This window comes from Lotus japonicus, chromosome 2, assembly GCF_012489685.1.
Source record: "Lotus japonicus ecotype B-129 chromosome 2, LjGifu_v1.2".
NCBI lineage: Eukaryota > Viridiplantae > Streptophyta > Magnoliopsida > Fabales > Fabaceae > Lotus > Lotus japonicus.
The window spans coordinates 88962296-88979788 of record NC_080042.1 but is presented as its reverse complement, the minus strand read 5'-3'; the positions used below and the strand labels follow the sequence as shown (position 1 = coordinate 88979788).

Sequence of the window (17493 nt, the reverse complement as noted above, 5' to 3'; positions counted from 1 at the left end):
ATGACAACCAGTTCAACGAGGCAGAAGAAGTCAGGAGATGGGGTGTATGCAACATCGTCTGACCGGAGTGCATCAATCGAGGGCGACGAATATGAGGCCACACAACCAGCAACCCGCCCGTTGGGAAAAAAGAACCAGAAAAAGAAAGCCAAAGTAGGAGACACAACTTCAAGTGATCTCGATTATGTTCCTAACTCCGAGATGATAGCCATTGGGAAAGCTAAACTGGGATTCCTGGCGAGTTTTGAGAAGCTCAAGACCGAAGAACTGGAGGTGAGAAAGGAAAAAAACAAACTTCATAAGGCACGGTTATTGAAGGAATACAAAGATATCCTTATGGAGGACACATCTGAAATGAACGAGGTGTAGTTAGCAACGCATCAGCGCCTAGTTGAATTCGCCATGAAATAACTAGGAATGTCTTAATTCTTGTTGTTGTCTTTCTTAGTGTGTGCCAATGTTGTGATTTTAGCATTTCTACTTATTGATTCTGCATTAGTGTTGTAATTTTAGCATTTCTACTCATGTGTATTGCATCAGTGTTGTAATTTTAGCATTTCTACTTATGTATTCTGCATTAATGTTGTAATTTCAGTATTCGAATTTTTCTTAATGTGTACTGCGTTTCTACTTATGTGTTCTTTATAGCCGTTGGGAAATATAGCCGTTGGGGAATATAGCCGTTGGAGAATATAACCGTTAGGGAATATAGCCGTTGGAGAATATAGCCGTTGTGGAATATAGCCGTTGGAGAATATAGTCGTTATTGTTTCTCTTATTTATACATGTCATATTTCATTCATCTCAACATTCAAGAGTTGTTTTGTCCTCTCATATTGTCTTCCTCCTATCCAATTACACTGATAGTTTCTCATTGTGTCATAGAATGGATCCAAACAATATGGCCGACTTGGACATTTACGACGTTGTCATTGACGAACTTATCAATGACACGACTATAGAAGATATGATGCAGGAGGAGATGAAGTTTTATCAACGACGTGCCAACACCGTTAGGCCCAAGCGAACAAGAAAGGTGATAGAGAGAGATCGTGAAGCTGGGAACGAGCGGTTGAGGAATGACTACTTCTCCGAAAATCCTGTGTACACGGAAGAGCTTTTCCGACGAATGTTTCGAATGCGAAAGCATGTGTTCCTCAGAATTGTAGGGGCCCTTGGGTCTCATGACCCGTACTTTTTAATGTCTGTCGATGCAGTTGGAAGACAAGGCCTGTCACCATTACAAAAGTGCACCGCCGCTATTCGTATGTTGGCGTACGGATCACCTGCCGACAGTGTTGACGAGTACGTTCGAATTGGTGAAAGTACTGCAATTGAGTGCTTAAAGAATTTTGTGGAAGGTGTGTGTGCAGTATTTGGTGAAACATACTTGAGGCGCCCGAACCAGGAAGACATTACCCGCTTACTTCAATGGGGCGAGTCTCGTGGATTTCCAGGTATGTTGGGTTCTATTGATTGTATGCATTGGGAATGGAAGAATTGTCCAGTTGTGTGGAAAGGTCAATTCACCCGAGGTGATCATGGAAAACCCACAATCATGCTTGAAGCAGTGGCATCACAAGACTTGTGGATTTGACATGCATTTTTTGGCATTGCAGGTTCTAACAATGACATTAATGTGCTAAATCAATCTCCGGTTTTTAATGAGGTTTTGAGTGGAAATGCTCCCATGGTGAACTTTAGCGTGAATGGAACAATGTATAACATGAGATACTATCTAGCAGACGGTATCTATCCCCCGTGGGCTACATTTGTGAAGACCATCCCAATGCCGCAAGGAGAAAAAAGGCAAAAATTTGCGAAAAGACAAGAAGGAGCAAGAAAGGACGTTGAACGTGCATTTGGCGTTCTACAATCTCGGTTTGCAATAGTTCGTGGTCCATCACGCTTTTGGCATCCGAATGAGATGAAGTCTATAATGTATGCTTGCATCATATTGCACAACATGATTGTTGAAGATGAGCGCAACGTACCGAGGTAATTTTGTTTATGATCAGGTCAATAATGACATATTGGATGCTGAAGTAGTAAGTGGTCATATTCTCGCTTTTAGAAATATCTTGGAAATAAGAGCACATCAAATTGATAGGTCAATTCATCACCAGCTTCAAGCAGACTTGGTGGAGCATATTTGGCAGCTTCCCGAAAACGAGAATAATGAAAATTAACCTTCAAATGTTATTATGTATTTCATTTCAAATGTATTGTTGCTTATTTTTCATTGTCATGTATTTTCTTTCGTCTTTATTTCTATCATTCAATAAAATTGTTTTTGCTAGAAAAAACACAATGTACTTTTTTATTTTTGTTTCAAGTTAACATGCCGATATTTAAATTTAATTGTTTTAAATATTAAGTAAAATTAAATTAAAATTAAATTCGTATTAATTTTAATTAAATTATTTTTAAGTTGAAGTATTGATTTAGTATTAAATGTTAAATCTAAATTGAGTGAAAATAAATATTATTAATTTATGTTGTATGATGGGACACGGGTGAGACCCTTCAAATAGTAATTTAAGAAACCCATGGTTGGAGCAAAATCTGCTTCAGTTTCTTAGGAGTTTCTTAAGTCTGATGTGGCAGAACGGGCCCACAGAAATAGTGCTGAATAGCGTGTTAAGAAACCAGATAAAAAATTGTGGGTTGGAGTTGCTCTAAAGACTTCACATTTAGAAGCTTTGATTATCTGGTTTTAGAAACATAAATTAAAGCATAAAAAGCACATGTGGCATCTATAGATTTTGCAATACATTCCTTCTTTCAATAGTTTGCTAAATGCAGATTTAGAAGATCGGTATAGTGAATAAGCTATACATTCCTTCTTTCAATAGTTTTCTGAGAGGGGGGAAAATAGTTAAAAAGGTAAAGTGAGAATTGATAGTGCCTGGTGTGCCCTGGAAGAGGTTCAAAGGCATGGTGATGAGATACGATATTCACCTTTTAGTCCCATTCTAACAACAATGATTAGTTGTTTTACAGTGCTCATCAAAATACAGAAAAAATCCGAATAGGAAATCAGAACCTGATTGAATCAGAAAAGCAAAATCAAATAGTTATCAAGCATGAGTTATGGGATTTAGGTTTGGCACCCCACCTATTGGATTTCGCACCCCACTTTACTAAAAACGGGAATTTAAATTCCGAATTTAATACCAAAAAAACGGAAATTAAAAAACCGTTTTGTGTTTTAGCATATGTGGCACATTTTCAACCGTTCATTGCATATAAAAAAAATCGGAATTTTAAATTCCGTTTTGAAAACGGAAATTTAATTCCCGTATTAAATAAAGTGGGGTGCCAAACCCAATAGGTGGGGTGTCAAACCCAAATCTCATGAGTTACCACTTACCACTTTTTACCTTTTATCTTTTTAATGGTTGGGGACCCAGCTGATTTGGAGTTCTCTAGAAAAATAACATGCCATTTTGGATATGATACTGTAATAAACATCAAAACATGCTAAATCATTATGGATGGAAAGACATGTTTATGTCACGCAGCTCAGCAGAGAGGATGAGAGTTCCGTCTAAAATTCCTCAATAAAATTTTGTCCATGCTATAACACTATAGTTGCCCCTGGATATCAACATATCAGTACTGTTTAATAATTAATACAGCTTGCTGATGATTTAAAAGGGAAAGAAAAATTTAGTTTGCTGATACTGAAGCATTTGTACATTGAGTGATCTGGGATTTGTTTTTAGCAACGCCCATATTGCTAATTCAGTTCTTTCATTAATTAGGGATTTATAGAGCCTTTACATTACATTTATCTCACATTGAAAGACAAGCGATAAATGTGTCAGATATGACATTATCTTGCTCCACTCGACACTTAACCGTCTACATTAACCTCAAATCCTCTAACATTAAGGTTTGATAACCGACTGACAATCTTTATCAAATATTATTAGCAATATTCAGGAACTCATGAAGATATTTTTTCTTATTTCAGGGACAAAGTTACCCAAGTCAAAATGTCTCAAGATGAATTTAAAGATTTTTTTTTCGACACAATTTTATTTTATTTTATGCTAGGAAAACAATTAATCACAGAGGTGGATATTTTGATTAATGTTACAAATATTTTTATAAACCATTAACAAAACACAATTTTCTCAGACTCAGCACCAAGCTCAAATCACACAGACGGTGCGGGTGGCCGGAGAACGAGCGGTGAAGGGCGCCGGCGAGAAGGCACAACCACGATGGGATTAGGTGCAGCTGCGAGAAACGCGCGTCTCCTCCGAACCAGTCTCAGTCCCTCTCCATCATCTCAATACAGGAAACAGATTTCAGTCGCCAATCTCTTCCAGAGGTACGGTTTCCCCTCCACCCAGCTCCACTCCTTTCTCTCCGACAATCGCTTCCTCCTCGATTCCCATCTCCCCGACCTTCAGAAATCCCTCGATACTCTCTTTTCCTTCCGAATTCCACAGAAAACCCTCATTTCCCTCCTCCGCGATTGCCCCGGAGTATTGGAACACCGCTTCCTCCACAATTGGAAATCGGCTTTCTCGGAATTGAACTCTCTGGTTCCTAATTCATCCCCTTTGATGCTTGCCAACTTGCTGCAATGTTGTACAAGGTTCCAGATAGACCCAGTTGAGTTTTCGCACAGAGTTGAGGTTTTCAAGGGTTTAGGGTTTTCGGATGCCGCGGTAGCTAGGGTTTTGGAGGGGTTTCCAGGTGTGATCGTGATGAGCGAGAGGGAAATCGTGTGTGTGATTGAGTTTCTTGTGGATTTTGGGGTGACAAGGGATGAGGTTGATCGGATTGTTCAATTGAATCCTAGGGTTTTGGGATTTGGGGTTGAGGATAGGTTGAAGCCGTTGATCGAGGAGTTGAGGGGTTTGGGATTTTCGCGCCGTGAGGTGAGGAAGGAGATAGTTAGGGAGCCAAGGATTCTGGGAATGGAAACAGGGGAGTTTTCGCGGTGTTTGAAGTTGTTAGAGAGTTTAAAATGCAGGGAAGCAATCAGAGAGAAGATTTTGGAGGAGGGTATGCTTAGGGCTTGTTTTGAAGTTAAACTTAGAGTGGATTGCTTGTGTGGTCATGGTTTGATTCGCAGGGATGCTTTGAAGGTGTTGTGGAAGGAACCGAGGTTGATCACTTATGATCTTGATGATATTGTGAAGAAGATTGAGTTCTTAGTGCATCGGATGAAATACGGTGTTGATTGTTTGCCTGATGTTCCTGAATACTTGGGTGTGAATTTTGATAAGCAGATTGTTCCTAGATACAATGTGGTAGAATATTTGAGAGCTAAAGGTGCCATTGGTTTTGAGGTTGGATTGAAGGACCTGATCAAGCCCACTAGGCTTAGATTTTACAATCTCTATGTCAAGCCGTATCCAGAGTGTGAGAAGATATACGGGAGATTTTCAAGAAATCTTGAAGTTAAAAGCAAGCATCCCGCTGGACTCTGGAAAATCTTTCAACCACAGAAGTTCCCTAGTACTGATGAAGATGTGAAGAACATGAAGTCTTTCATGGACTCAATGGTGTAGTGGTTTTGTCTGTATATTGTTAGTTGGGTTGGATGCGAGGTCAATGTAATCACTTGGTAAGATTCTTGGATTTCTAAATGAATTCAAGTTCAACCTGTGTAAGAGATTCATATTTTCAGAATGCCAAAGGAACACAAGGTGGCAGATTCGTCACTTACAAAGATATACTACTTATTATCCTTTTATTCTAATTATTTGATGGGACATTAATAATGTCTGTGATGCTGATCTATATCCACAGTAAGATTGTAGCTAGTGGCAAAAACAATGGATGACTAATGGTTTGATCTATATCCAGAGTAACATTGTAGCTAGTGGCAAAAACAATGGATGACTAATTGTTTGGTTTGGTGCCATCTTTGCTGATCAACTTTTTATTAGGCTAAAATTATGAATCTGAAAATCAAATTAGTGGTAATCAATGGTAATTATTTTGAATTGGGTTTGACATGGAGTGAAGTGAGTGAACCAATCAATTATGAGCTTTTTGAATTTATTAGGTTCAAGTCAGGTTGGTCCAATGAGCAGCTATAGTTATTAGTTCCAGTTTTACAGGTCTTGGGTCTTGCATACCTAATTCAACTTGTCTTTCTTCTCTGGTTTTAGGCTTTTTACATTCATTTACAATTATTTTCTTCTGGGAGGGCCCTTCCCTTATTCAAACTCTAGTAGGAATTGAGTATCAATGGTTTCTAAATTGAAGAGCCTGCTCAAATACGTACTCCACTGAGTTGAGCATATGCTACATGTTCTAGATTGGGGTGGCTGTGTTGCACCAGTTTCTCAATCATCAAAGAGAGGGAGAAGATTCGGACCAGTATAAGCGGGTCCCTATTTCCTTCAAGACTACAAAATTGAAACATTTAGGGTTGATTATTACAATAATTTTCAGAGTTAGCAAAAGATCACTTGATTTAAACATAGATCCAGTAGTGTAACAAATAGTTTGCTTTTGTCAGTTGGCAATAAAGACATTCCCACTCAATAACCTCCCCAAAGTTTATTATCATTGCATCAACCTCCCCTAAAAGATTTATCATTATAACAACTCAGCACACAAGGAAACCCCTTGCTCGGAGTAAGAGCTAAAATCGGGCCCCCACAACCGGTCGGTCATGTTACGACGTCGAAGTAGCTGACCTCAGCAGTGTCAGGGGCCTTTTGACATCACGAAAGAGACCTCACACAACCACTTTATACCAAAGTGTCTGTAGCGCTGCGGATTGACCTGCGTCAAGCGTTGAACACGCCAGAGCTGGTACCCATTCCACCACCGTCGGATCTCTACCCCAGATAGGTGATCCAACAACCCACAAGCTTTCAGGCCTTCGCCACCCAGCAGACCCAAGACACCCACCACCACTATAAATACCAAGCTCCACCAAATTTCAAAGGTAATTAAGTTCTCATATTCCCGTTTTGCTTTCCGTTATTCTGCCAATTCCTTTACTGACTTAAGCATCAGAGTCCCTGCACGTACCTCTGGTGCTCTTGCCCCAACGCTCTCCACAATCAACTCACCATTCCATCTGAGACTCATTACTCTTCTCACCGTTCCCGCCTCTATTGAAGTTTTTGGGACCGACTCTCTCCAGCTGTCAGTCCAATTTCAGAAACTTATTTCTCGAGTAGTTTTTTCCAATAGGAGTATTTTTTAAAGTACTACTAAGTCTTAAATCTCAGTACTTAAAAAATACAAAAGATGTATAATATTTTAAAACCAGGATTGTCTAAATGACTCAAGAAAAGTTTGAGTTAAATAACCTATCATCAAATCACATTGAAGATAAGTGAGTTGAAATTTCTATATTTTATTTATTAATTTATTTTCAACTCACTTATTTCCAATGTAATTGAATGATGAGTTATATAACCCAAACTTTCTCGTGGATCTAAAGAATGAAACATGACATTTTAGAAAATTACTTTTTTTTTCTTCATAAAATTACCACTTAAATCAAAAGGGTGAGAACGGAAGTGGATAGGGTGGGATATAACGCAACTCCCATGCTTAAAAGTGGCTCGGCCCACTTTCCTCTACATCAATTTTTTACCAAAAACAAAAAACGAAAGAAGACAAAAAGGCAAATCAAGATATAAAAACTGCTTCCTTGTCACAGAAGGCAAACCCTCACCTGTGTCACCGCTCAAACCCTCGCCATAAACCCTACCTCAATCAACATTCAACACTAGTGAGCGACACAGGCTCGGTAATGGATCTTCACGGGGTTGATGAAGTTGTTGGCGCGGATCCTGTTTCACAAACTCACGCTGATCCCGAATGCGTCAAAGAATCCCCACAAGAAGACGATCCTAAGGATACTACTGCTGGAACCAAAGTCGTGAAGGAAATCGACGTCTTCTTCAGAACTGTGGACACGAAAACTCAGGTTTTCTACTGCTTCCCGTTTTCGCCTTGTCCGAATCTGCATTTTGTCCAGAGTCTAAATTTTCCTTTGTTCTTTCAGCTGCACCTTTTGCAGTGTCCGCCTTATGTACAACCTGACCAGTTTGATGAACGATGCCAAGAGGTGCTTTTGTTGATTTCTTTACATTTTTTTGGGGGAGTTGAATCGTATTGTTCCGCATTTGATTTTCGCAGGTCAGGTTGAATCCTGAGACTTCAGAAGTGGAGTTTGATTTATCCACGGATTTGGAGTCACAGTCACATGATATTGCTCAAGAGTTTGCTAACAAACTCAATATTACAAAGCAGGTCAGTTCATTATAGTTTTTATCAAATGATGATTCTAAATCAACGCACCACATGATCAACAATTAATAATCACGGAGAAGGCTACAGGACTCAATCACAATGATATTAGCAAAATAAGAGTGAACTTCTTTTGTGTGTTTTAATGAGAAAGATTGCATGGTTGAAAACTTATTTGATGCTTCCTGCCCTTAGGTGCGGCGTGGAGTTTTTACATTGCATTTACAGATAGCTGTAAATTTCTTTTGATTTTGCTTTGCTATGTTCAGGGTCGGCCCAACACTAAACGAGACTTAAAGCAAACTTTAGAAGTGAGGTCTTTTTACATAAAGAAATATTTATTTTATTAAAAAATTTGGGGCCTTTTTTACTTAGTAAAAAAAAGTTTCGATGACTTTTTAAACTTGGTAAAATAAAAAAATTAGAGGCCTAAAGCCCTTGCTTGGATGGCTTGACCCTTGGGTGGCTTAGCCCTTGGGTCGGCCCTGGCTATGCTCATTTAGGTTTGTGGGATTTTGGTTTTGTTTTGTTTTGATAGTATACTTCTAAAGGTCATTCCTTTCCTTGAAGTGAATGAAAGTTAATTTAAAGTTATATTCTAGGTAGGTTTTGTTTGTCAAGTTATATTCTTGGTAGGTCATTCCTCTCCTTCATTGTTGTATCTTTGTAAACATAAGCCCATTTTCCAGAGCTCCTGCTCCTGCTCTATGTTTTTTGGTAATTTTGAATTTATAGTTAAAACAAATTAAAGCAAGCAATGGTAATTTTGTTATTGATAATCTTGGTCTCCCTTAATGAGTTGATAAGCACGAGTAGTAAGTACTCATGAGTTAGTTTAAATATGACATCCTACATTGTCTAAGGAGTAAGGATGCCTAAAAGAGGATTCTAATTTGATTGAAAATATAAATAAGAAGTATTTCACTTTGGAGTTTTTATTGAAATTAGAATTTGTTTTTATGGAACTGCAGACTCTGTAGCTTGAGACTCCACTAAAGTGATGCCAAACTGATGAAGGATAAGTCAAGGCAGCAGTTGCGCCCAAGGTGGGTGTTTGCTGACCAAAATCGTTGTGATGGCTAAATTTTCCTTTGCATATGGTGTATTGTAATGCTTAAGATAGAAGAGAATACTTCGAATCCCTCTTATGTTAGTGTAAGAAAGAAGAAGTTGCACCTGTATATATAAACTATTTTAGTCCTTTTACTTATTGATTGGTGTGTACAAAATTTCAGGTGGCCTTTTGTCTATAGAAAATTGTTCTAGAATTTTTACTTCTATGGATCATATTACCTTTATATTGGACAATAACTCTATCACTTTTTTGGTGCTGCTAGAAAATTGGGATAAGGGAATTGAATTGAGAAAAAAAAAGGTTTATAAATGAATCTCCTTTATTAAGAGATCTTGAAAATGATCCTCTACGTTTTGCTTTGTTTTGTGGGTTTTATATTAAGATTTTTAATCTTAGAAAAAATACATACTTCTAAATTATTATTTTGAAATTATATATAATATTATAAAATTTTAAATAATTTTCATATAATAATATATTATTTTAATTTATTTTTTTAAAATTTTTAAAATACTAATATTAATTTGCAATTAATTAAATTAGTTCATGAATAAATATATACATTTATAACTAATGAAAAGTAAGAATGTTACAATAATACCTCACTGTTTGGTTGTTTTTCCCTTCGGGTTTTGTGGGGGGTTTTCCTTTTGGGTTTGTTTGGTCTGGTGGGCTTTTTGTTGTATAGGGGTGGGTGTGCTTTTGATCGGTGTTGTATAGGGTGTTCATATTTTTTGATAGAGCTGTTGTTCTGCTCCCTCAGCTGTTTTTGAAGAGGGCGGGTAGCTTCTCCTCTTCATGGGTGGCTACTCTCTTATTTTCCTCTTTTTTATTATATATTTTTGCTTTCGAAAAAAAAATAAAAAAAGAACTTATAAATATCTAAAGTAATATATTTAGATTAAAATTAATTGTAACAAAAAAATTAAAATTATTTATTAAAAAAACATAACACAAGAACTATTATTCACAACATATTACTTTAATATTTATATTTATTATTTTTTAATTATTCAATAGTTATCGTAGATAAGAGTATGGAAATGTAATAAATAAAAATATGTCATGCAAAGATTAGAAAGTATTAATATATCAATCAATATCAATATCAATATCAATCAATATTAGAAAAGAAGAACTTTTATCAGGTTGATTTAGTGACATGTCATTCTCATAAAAAAAAAATACATGTGTCATTCTCAGGTTAATTCTCATAAAAAAATCTCACGTGTCATTCTAATATTAGATAACTTCTCTTCTGTTATGTTATTTTATCTTACCAAATTTTAAAAGATTTACCTAGATTACTCTTTACTAAATTTATTTCCAAAACAAATCTTGAAACTGTTTTCATTATTTCCTTAAATTAGGAAAAGTCTCGAGTTTAATCTACTGCATATTTACAGGAATACCCTGATTTCTCCTTTTATTCTTTCTCATAATTTATATAAAAATAAAATATGTAGTGCTGAGATTATAATCCGTCAAAATTTTAAAAGGTTTTCCCTAATTATCTAAGATACTGCATCAGTCTGTTGACACGTATTCCCTGAACACATATTGGGAACAACTTTAAAAAAAATTAAAATATAAATAACTTAGAATTAAAAAAAAAACTGAAAATGAACTCGCATAATCACGTTCATGATTAATTTATGTATAAAATATAATAGACATATTTATCGTGCGTTGCACGGGAAAAAAAACTAGTATATTCACAATTATTTATGTTTAAATGACACGGTAAGAATAAATTTAAAAATATATTAATTTAAAAACTAGTATATTCACAATTATTCATATCGAAACTAATTTAAAAATAAATTCTAATATACTTTTGATACTTTTTCATAATTTTAATAAATAATTTTATAATTATAAATAAGTATGATAATTTGATGATGAAAATATGTTATACAGAGATTAAAAGACATATTCATACATATATAATCTATATTTATATTCTAACAGTGAATGGTTTGCCACAGGATTTCGCATTTAGTGAACTGTTGGAATATAATATATAATCTATATTTATATATAAATCTATATTTATATTGGTTATAAAAATATATAATCTATATTTATATTTTTATAGAATATATAATCTATATTTATATTTATATTGGTTATAAAAATATATAATTTATACTTATATATAATTTTTTCCTATATAAAAATTCTATCTCTCTTGAACACGATAATCTAACGCTAGCTAACCACAGGATTTCGCATGACAAGTTTATCCAAATTCAAATCAAATTTTATTTTGTTTGATCTTATTTTAAAACAAATCAATCATAAATTCATATAACATTATTTTTTTATAAAACGTCACTAGTTCCTATATAAGAAATTAGGTTCTGAACTCAATGCACTTGTGAGAAAGAAGATGGCCGATAGGATTAGTGCTCTACCGGATGAACTTTTATGTCACATCCTCTCTTTTCTCCCAACTAAACTCGCATTCACCACCACCATTCTTTCAAAGCGTTGGACCTCACTTTGTCGTTCACTCGCCTCTCTCAACGTTTTCTATGAAGGCAGCCCTCACGACGAACACGAGGTGTGTGGCTTTGTTCGTGACACAATTTCACTCATTGCACCCGAGCAACATCAATCCACAAAAAATTTAGTGGTATGTAATTTACTTGAACCTCTCATTAGGGTTGACATCGAAGCCGCCAAATGGCAGCATGGTGTTGAGGGTCTCGAAATCTACACAACTAGTTGTGCCACCTTGTCGCCCAACATCTTCCGCTGCCAAACCCTTGTGTGTTTAAAACTGAGTAGAATAAGTAAGGTGGGTAAAATTTCCTCGGTTGATCTTCCTTCGCTCAAAAGTCTTCACTTGTTCGAGGTTTCTTTCCATAATGAAAAAGAGGATTACAGGAAGTTTCTCAATGGTGCACCCATTCTTGAGGATTTATATGTTGCAGAGACATCCAGTTCAAGATCTGTCCATGTTGTAGGGACCAAAACCTCCAACTTGGTGAAAGCACATTTACGTCCATGCATACCTAATCCTCAGGTATATAGATGATCATGAATATGACACTATGAGCAAGAACATGTTTTTACAACAGTTTATTATAACTTTTTTATGTGCTAAAATTTTAATGTGTAGAATTGTAAACCAAATTTTAATTAGTCTATTATCTAGAATTTTCTAGTCCTATCTATATATTAGAAATCTGTATTATATTTTTATAGATTGTTATTGTGTCATTCAGTACTTCAGGCGCTTCAAGGAATATTTCTCCTCTCACAAGTTTCCGAACTTAATCCACCTTGAATTTGTATTTAATTGTATTCCCTTTTCTGGATGGCCTACCGTACTAGGAATGCTTTATCATTGTCCAAGGCTTCAAAATCTTGTCATCAAGAAGGTTTGTTGAGTCTTTAGGATCATTTTTGTTAATTCTCTTTCTAACATTTTGTATTTTGTAAAACTAAGTTTGTCTATTATGATTAACAGCGCTCTTTGGAGAAACATAGCTATATTGAGACAGAGGAATATTCAATTGTTCCTGTTCCGGAATGTGTTTCATCACATCTCAGAACATGTTTTATTGGTTCTATTTTAAACATTGAAGATGATTTCCGGTTTGCTGCATATATTATGAAGAATGCAAAGTTTTTAAAAACCATGACTATGTGCTGTTGCCAGTTATCTCCAGAAGAGGAGCTCCAAATGGTGGCAAAATTATTAATCCTCCCAAGGATCTCCATAGAGTTTTCAATATTAACGTGTTGGCTCAATAATAAAACTTTTAGATGGTGGCGTTGTTGGTCTAATTCAGGAGAGTATCACAACATTGATCTCTAAATGCAAGCTCAATTGTTGGGGTTAGATGGATTTTTCTCGTTTCAATTGATGATGGTGGAGGACACCAGTGGTTTTTCTTTTTTTTGACAGAAGTGGTTTTTGGTTTTTAGTTGCGAGTGTGATTATATCTTAAATTTACAATCATATGGATTTTATTATTCACGTGTTGCTTTTGAGATAATCGAAAATTAGTTTAATTCTCTAACTGATTATTCCTACAGTGGGCATACAATTGAAGTCATGAGGTGAGATGCATCGCTGTTAAGATATGTTGCATCTACAGTTTAGTTATAATTTTTTTTTTGAAAATGCAGTTTAGTTATTAATTTGCTTCCTCTTATATTGGGGATTAATTTTTGAACACCCACAAATTTAATATTTAACTTTTTGAAAACTATTTTTTACTTTGTACAAGTGTAATTTTTTTAATTTAAGGTATTATGGAAATTAAAACTTTAAAATAATATAATGGGCGTGTACTTATTAAAATTACGGTGTGCAAAAATCAATTCCGCTTTTTATAAAATGACAAGGAAGGGACGTTGGGTAAATGGTCACTTTGGTCCTTAAAAGTGTCCACCAACTTCACATTCATCCCTGAATGGATTTTATACATCCTGCGGTCCCTCAAAGTGTCAAATGTCTGTCACTTTAATCCTTCCGTTAAAAAAAAGTATAACGGACGTTAATAAATTCATTTTATTTTATTTTATTTACCTACGTGGAAATAATTTAAATTTAAAAAAATTAACTAAAAATTGATTAAATAAAAAAACTCAATTAAAAATTAAAAACACAAAATCCTAATCTCCTCTTCTCATCTTCTTCTTTTTTCTTCATCAATTCTTCCATCACCATCAAACCCCATCACAACACAATATTCTCCCTGTTTACAAGGGATGCTAGTCCCAATTAACCATAAAATCCCTTTGACCTGTAGAACCAAGCCTTTGATGTGATTTTGATGCACCATGGGATGGTGGCCCTCCACCAAATCCATGCCGCTTCATCCCACCCTGGAAATAAAAGCTAATTTTAATTGGCTCTCAAGTAACTAAATAGAGTAATAGACATAGATTGATAAACATGGTAGCATCCTTTAATTGCGTGCTTGATTCACATGGAAGGATTCAACATGAAACAGAAATATCCACACGCAACAACTTACAATGATTAGAACAGGCGTGGAATCAACAACAACCATCACCACTGCTGCCACACACTCCTCAAAACCCAAACTTTCAACAACCCATTTCTCAAAACCCAAACTTTCAACAACACATTCATCAAAACCCCAATTTTCGAGCACCCAGTTTTCAAAAGCTTTGAGAGGAAGTTCAGTTTCAGGTGATTTGACCATGCCTCCATCCCCCTTGACCCAGATCGAGCCATCATCATCTTCACACACTCTGACCTAGGTTCTGTAGTGGTGAGGAAAAAGGTTTGATTGAAACTTCAAACCAAAAGAGGAAAAGATTGAAGCTTTTCAATGGGTTTGGAAATCTATACTCAGGTCTGTGGGTTTCCAAATCTCATTAGGGTAGAAAGAAATAGGTTTCGAAGGGGGTGGGGGATGGACTTTGCAGTGGGGGATTGGGTTGTGATGGAAGGATTGGTGAAGATGATGAAGAAGATGAAGAACAATGGTGATGGTTGGTGGTTAGGATTTTTTGTGTCTTATTTAGTTGAACTTTTAGTAAATTTGTTATTTTAATTTGATTTAATAATTTTTCAGCTTAAAAAAAGGAAATAGATAACATCTATTAAATTTTTTTAACAGAAGGACTAATATGAATGACGTTTGTCACATTCAAGGACCGCGAGATGAATAAAATTTATTCAGGGACGAATGTGAAGTCGGTGGACACTTTCAAGGACTAAAGTGACCATTTACCCAGTGACGTTTGCTCTTCTGTATAAGAAAAATAAATCCTTTTTTTTTTCTTAATGAATTGCTCTCATGATTTTAACTCGAATGTGGTGAAAATTAAAAGTATTAAATCCTTTAAAAAGCTATTGTACTACAAACATGTATGGGTTATTACTTATTAATATCTACAATATTATTGTTGTCCCCTCTCCCAGAATTTCTTCCTCTGGCCTCATGTTGATTGGCTGCGTTTTGTGATAACCCACACTCGCAGCGCGGCGTTCCTCTCCCATGTTTGGTGGATTTGGCGCTGGCGTAATCACAGAGCTTTCGACCAGCAACCTGCTTGGAACTTGCATCAGGTTCAACGTGCTATTTCCGGTTCTCTCCTAGATTTACAGGTCCTCCAAACCACTTCTGCGGTTTTGCAACATACTGGCATCCCCTCTTCTTGGCTTCCTCCTCCAGCGTCGTGGATTAAGCTCAACATTGATGGTAGTTTCCTTCCGGCCTCCTCCTTGTGCTCTGCCGGTGGTGTCGTTAGGGATCCATCCGGTGCGTGGCTGGTTGGTTTCATGTCCAAGGATGGCATTGACGATCCTCTCTTCGCGGAACTCACGGCTATTAACCATGGTCTTTCTCTTTGCTGGCATAGAGGGTTCCACAAGGTCCTCTGTGAGTCGGATTGTGGTAAAGCTGTCACTACTATTCAGAATCGAGGTCTTGGTGCGCTTCCTATTTACTCCTTTGTCATTAGCTGCAACCTTGCAGCTCCTTCGCCTGGACTGGGAGGTCTCCCTGCTTTTGGTCCCCCGCAACTACAATTAGGTGGCGGACAAGCTAGCTAAGCTGGCTCATGGCTCCCAGTGCTCCTTTACCTGCATTGATACCCCTCCCCCGGCGGTGCTCTCCCTTTTAGCCTCTAATAGAGGAATTAGCTAGTTTGTTTTTGTTTGTTTGTTTTGTTGTTTCTTATATTTCCTTAGCACCAAAAAAAACAATATTATTGTTGTGAAATCCATCAGCCGATAATATTTTTTGTGCAGAATAGCAGGGGGTTGAGAAAGCACATAATATGATCTGCGTGTGACTGTGTTTTGGGTTGTAAGGCCTTGTCATTTTTTTTTGTCAATAAGGCCTTGTCTTTGTGCGTTCTCTTTTTACGACCACTGTTTTATTAGCTGCTGGGCTATCTCTCTTTCTTTGGGTTGAGTCCCTTTAATGAAGGATGTTTGAACTTGGACAAAAGAAAATAGTACGTAGTGTTAAGAATGTTTTTTTTGGGTGCATTTTAATATGCTTTTATCCCATAGTCTTTGACCCAAAAAATTGCTTTAGTTTAATTTCATTTAAGCTCTAAAACAACCTTTGTCAAAAAAAAAACCCTTCAAACAACCTTTTTCGGGGTCCTCTTATCTACTATGTTAGGGCACTTCTTCTCATTATTTTGAGCCACCACATCCGCTGAGGAGGTTCCTTTCCCCACGATCGATGGGTTTCTACCATATGGTTTGGTTTTTCTACCACATCATCGGTGGTTTTGTTACCTAAATAAGGTTTTTTTTTCTCTTTTCATCCAGCTAATACCGTTCACCTACGGTTTTTCGTTGACTACCACCGTCCGCCTCTCATCTGGCTTTTGTGATCTCAACCCGGACACTATATGAAACCTAAGTTCACCTATGTTCGTACGGACCATAAGGCCAAATAGGTACCGGGAAAAAAAATTAGTTTGTAAACTTTTGTTTTTTAGAAAATGTAGTCCATCTAGCCCAGTCCCACGGTTCAGTGGTTTGCCAGATTTTGTTTTTAGGAAAGCCGAAAAGGTTAGCCCAAGAAAAGTAATGAATAAGACTGTTTTTTTTATTTTTGAAAAATGAATAAGATTGTTGCTATTTAATATTTTGGTGATGACATGAACAAATATGAAGCAATTTTGGTGATGACATGAACGAATATGAAGCAATTTAGGTAAAATTCGAAATAGATATTTAACACACTCTAAAAATAATGCTTATTTCTTACATAGTGGACCTCCAAAACACCAATTTTTTTTGCTTATATTGTGGATTTGAGGGAGTAGCATGTCACTTGGTAGGTAGCTTTGGTCTTGACTTCTATCCCTTGAGGAGCAAATATGAGAGCTTCTGTTGTGACAACGTTGTACTTTGAGCTTTGTCAAATCACGTGCTCTTCTTCACTTGAAACTTCTTCTCCAAATTTGTCTAAGACCTTTATGTGTTTCACAATCGGCACTCGTTCTTCAGACGGTCTTATTTTGTTAGACGATCTTGATCAATCGTTTATGTAGATCGTTTAGACTTCAACGACACTTCGTAGGCGTAGACGATAGATACAAGTATTTCTGAAAAATGAAAGTTTTAGTACACCACCTATGCCCTTAAAATTGTTATCGTACAAAACATGGTGAACGATATGACTGAACATTTGAACTTAACAGTGAGTTCATTC

At 36.3% G+C, this 17493-nt stretch overlaps 4 protein-coding genes across 4 annotated transcripts; all 4 read left to right on the top strand.

Moving 5' to 3' along the window:
- The first annotated feature begins 779 nt into the window (after positions 1-779).
- LOC130735837 (uncharacterized) lies at positions 780-2258 on the top strand. The gene is made up of 2 exons (XM_057587723.1): positions 780-1457; positions 1620-2258. The coding sequence occupies exons 1-2, from the start codon at positions 887-889 to the stop codon at positions 2000-2002; spliced, it is 954 nt and encodes a 317-aa protein (XP_057443706.1). The 5' UTR covers positions 780-886; the 3' UTR covers positions 2003-2258.
- A 1636-nt stretch (positions 2259-3894) lies between these two features.
- On the top strand, positions 3895-5697 carry LOC130740743 (transcription termination factor MTERF15, mitochondrial). Its single transcript, XM_057593424.1, has one exon. It carries the CDS (start codon positions 4233-4235, stop codon positions 5532-5534), a length of 1302 nt encoding a protein of 433 aa, XP_057449407.1. The 5' UTR covers positions 3895-4232; the 3' UTR covers positions 5535-5697.
- A 1860-nt stretch (positions 5698-7557) lies between these two features.
- Positions 7558-8211, top strand: LOC130735836 (uncharacterized). The gene is made up of 2 exons (XM_057587722.1): positions 7558-7924; positions 8003-8211. The coding sequence occupies exons 1-2, from the start codon at positions 7748-7750 to the stop codon at positions 8144-8146; spliced, it is 321 nt and encodes a 106-aa protein (XP_057443705.1). The 5' UTR covers positions 7558-7747; the 3' UTR covers positions 8147-8211.
- Positions 8212-11714: 3503 nt separating this feature from the next.
- On the top strand, positions 11715-13511 carry LOC130737231 (FBD-associated F-box protein At5g60610-like). The gene is made up of 5 exons (XM_057588987.1): positions 11715-12353; positions 12556-12711; positions 12801-12928; positions 13373-13396; positions 13466-13511. The coding sequence occupies exons 1-5, from the start codon at positions 11715-11717 to the stop codon at positions 13509-13511; spliced, it is 993 nt and encodes a 330-aa protein (XP_057444970.1).
- The last annotated feature ends 3982 nt before the right edge of the window (positions 13512-17493 follow it).

Coding starts and splice junctions, on each gene's coding strand:
- LOC130735836 (XM_057587722.1), top strand. CDS start 7,748: ATGGATCTTCACGGGGTTGATGAAGTTGTTGGCGCGGATCCTGTTTCA. Junction 7,925..8,002: donor CTGTGGACACGAAAACTCAG/GTTTTCTACTGC, acceptor TTGTTCTTTCAG/CTGCACCTTTTGCAGTGTCC.
- LOC130737231 (XM_057588987.1), top strand. CDS start 11,715: ATGGCCGATAGGATTAGTGCTCTACCGGATGAACTTTTATGTCACATC. Junction 12,712..12,800: donor AAAATCTTGTCATCAAGAAG/GTTTGTTGAGTC, acceptor TATGATTAACAG/CGCTCTTTGGAGAAACATAG. Junction 12,929..13,372: donor AACATTGAAGATGATTTCCG/GTTTGCTGCATA, acceptor TTATTCCTACAG/TGGGCATACAATTGAAGTCA.
- LOC130735837 (XM_057587723.1), top strand. CDS start 887: ATGGATCCAAACAATATGGCCGACTTGGACATTTACGACGTTGTCATT. Junction 1,458..1,619: donor CGAGTCTCGTGGATTTCCAG/GTATGTTGGGTT, acceptor TTGGCATTGCAG/GTTCTAACAATGACATTAAT.
- LOC130740743 (XM_057593424.1), top strand. CDS start 4,233: ATGGGATTAGGTGCAGCTGCGAGAAACGCGCGTCTCCTCCGAACCAGT.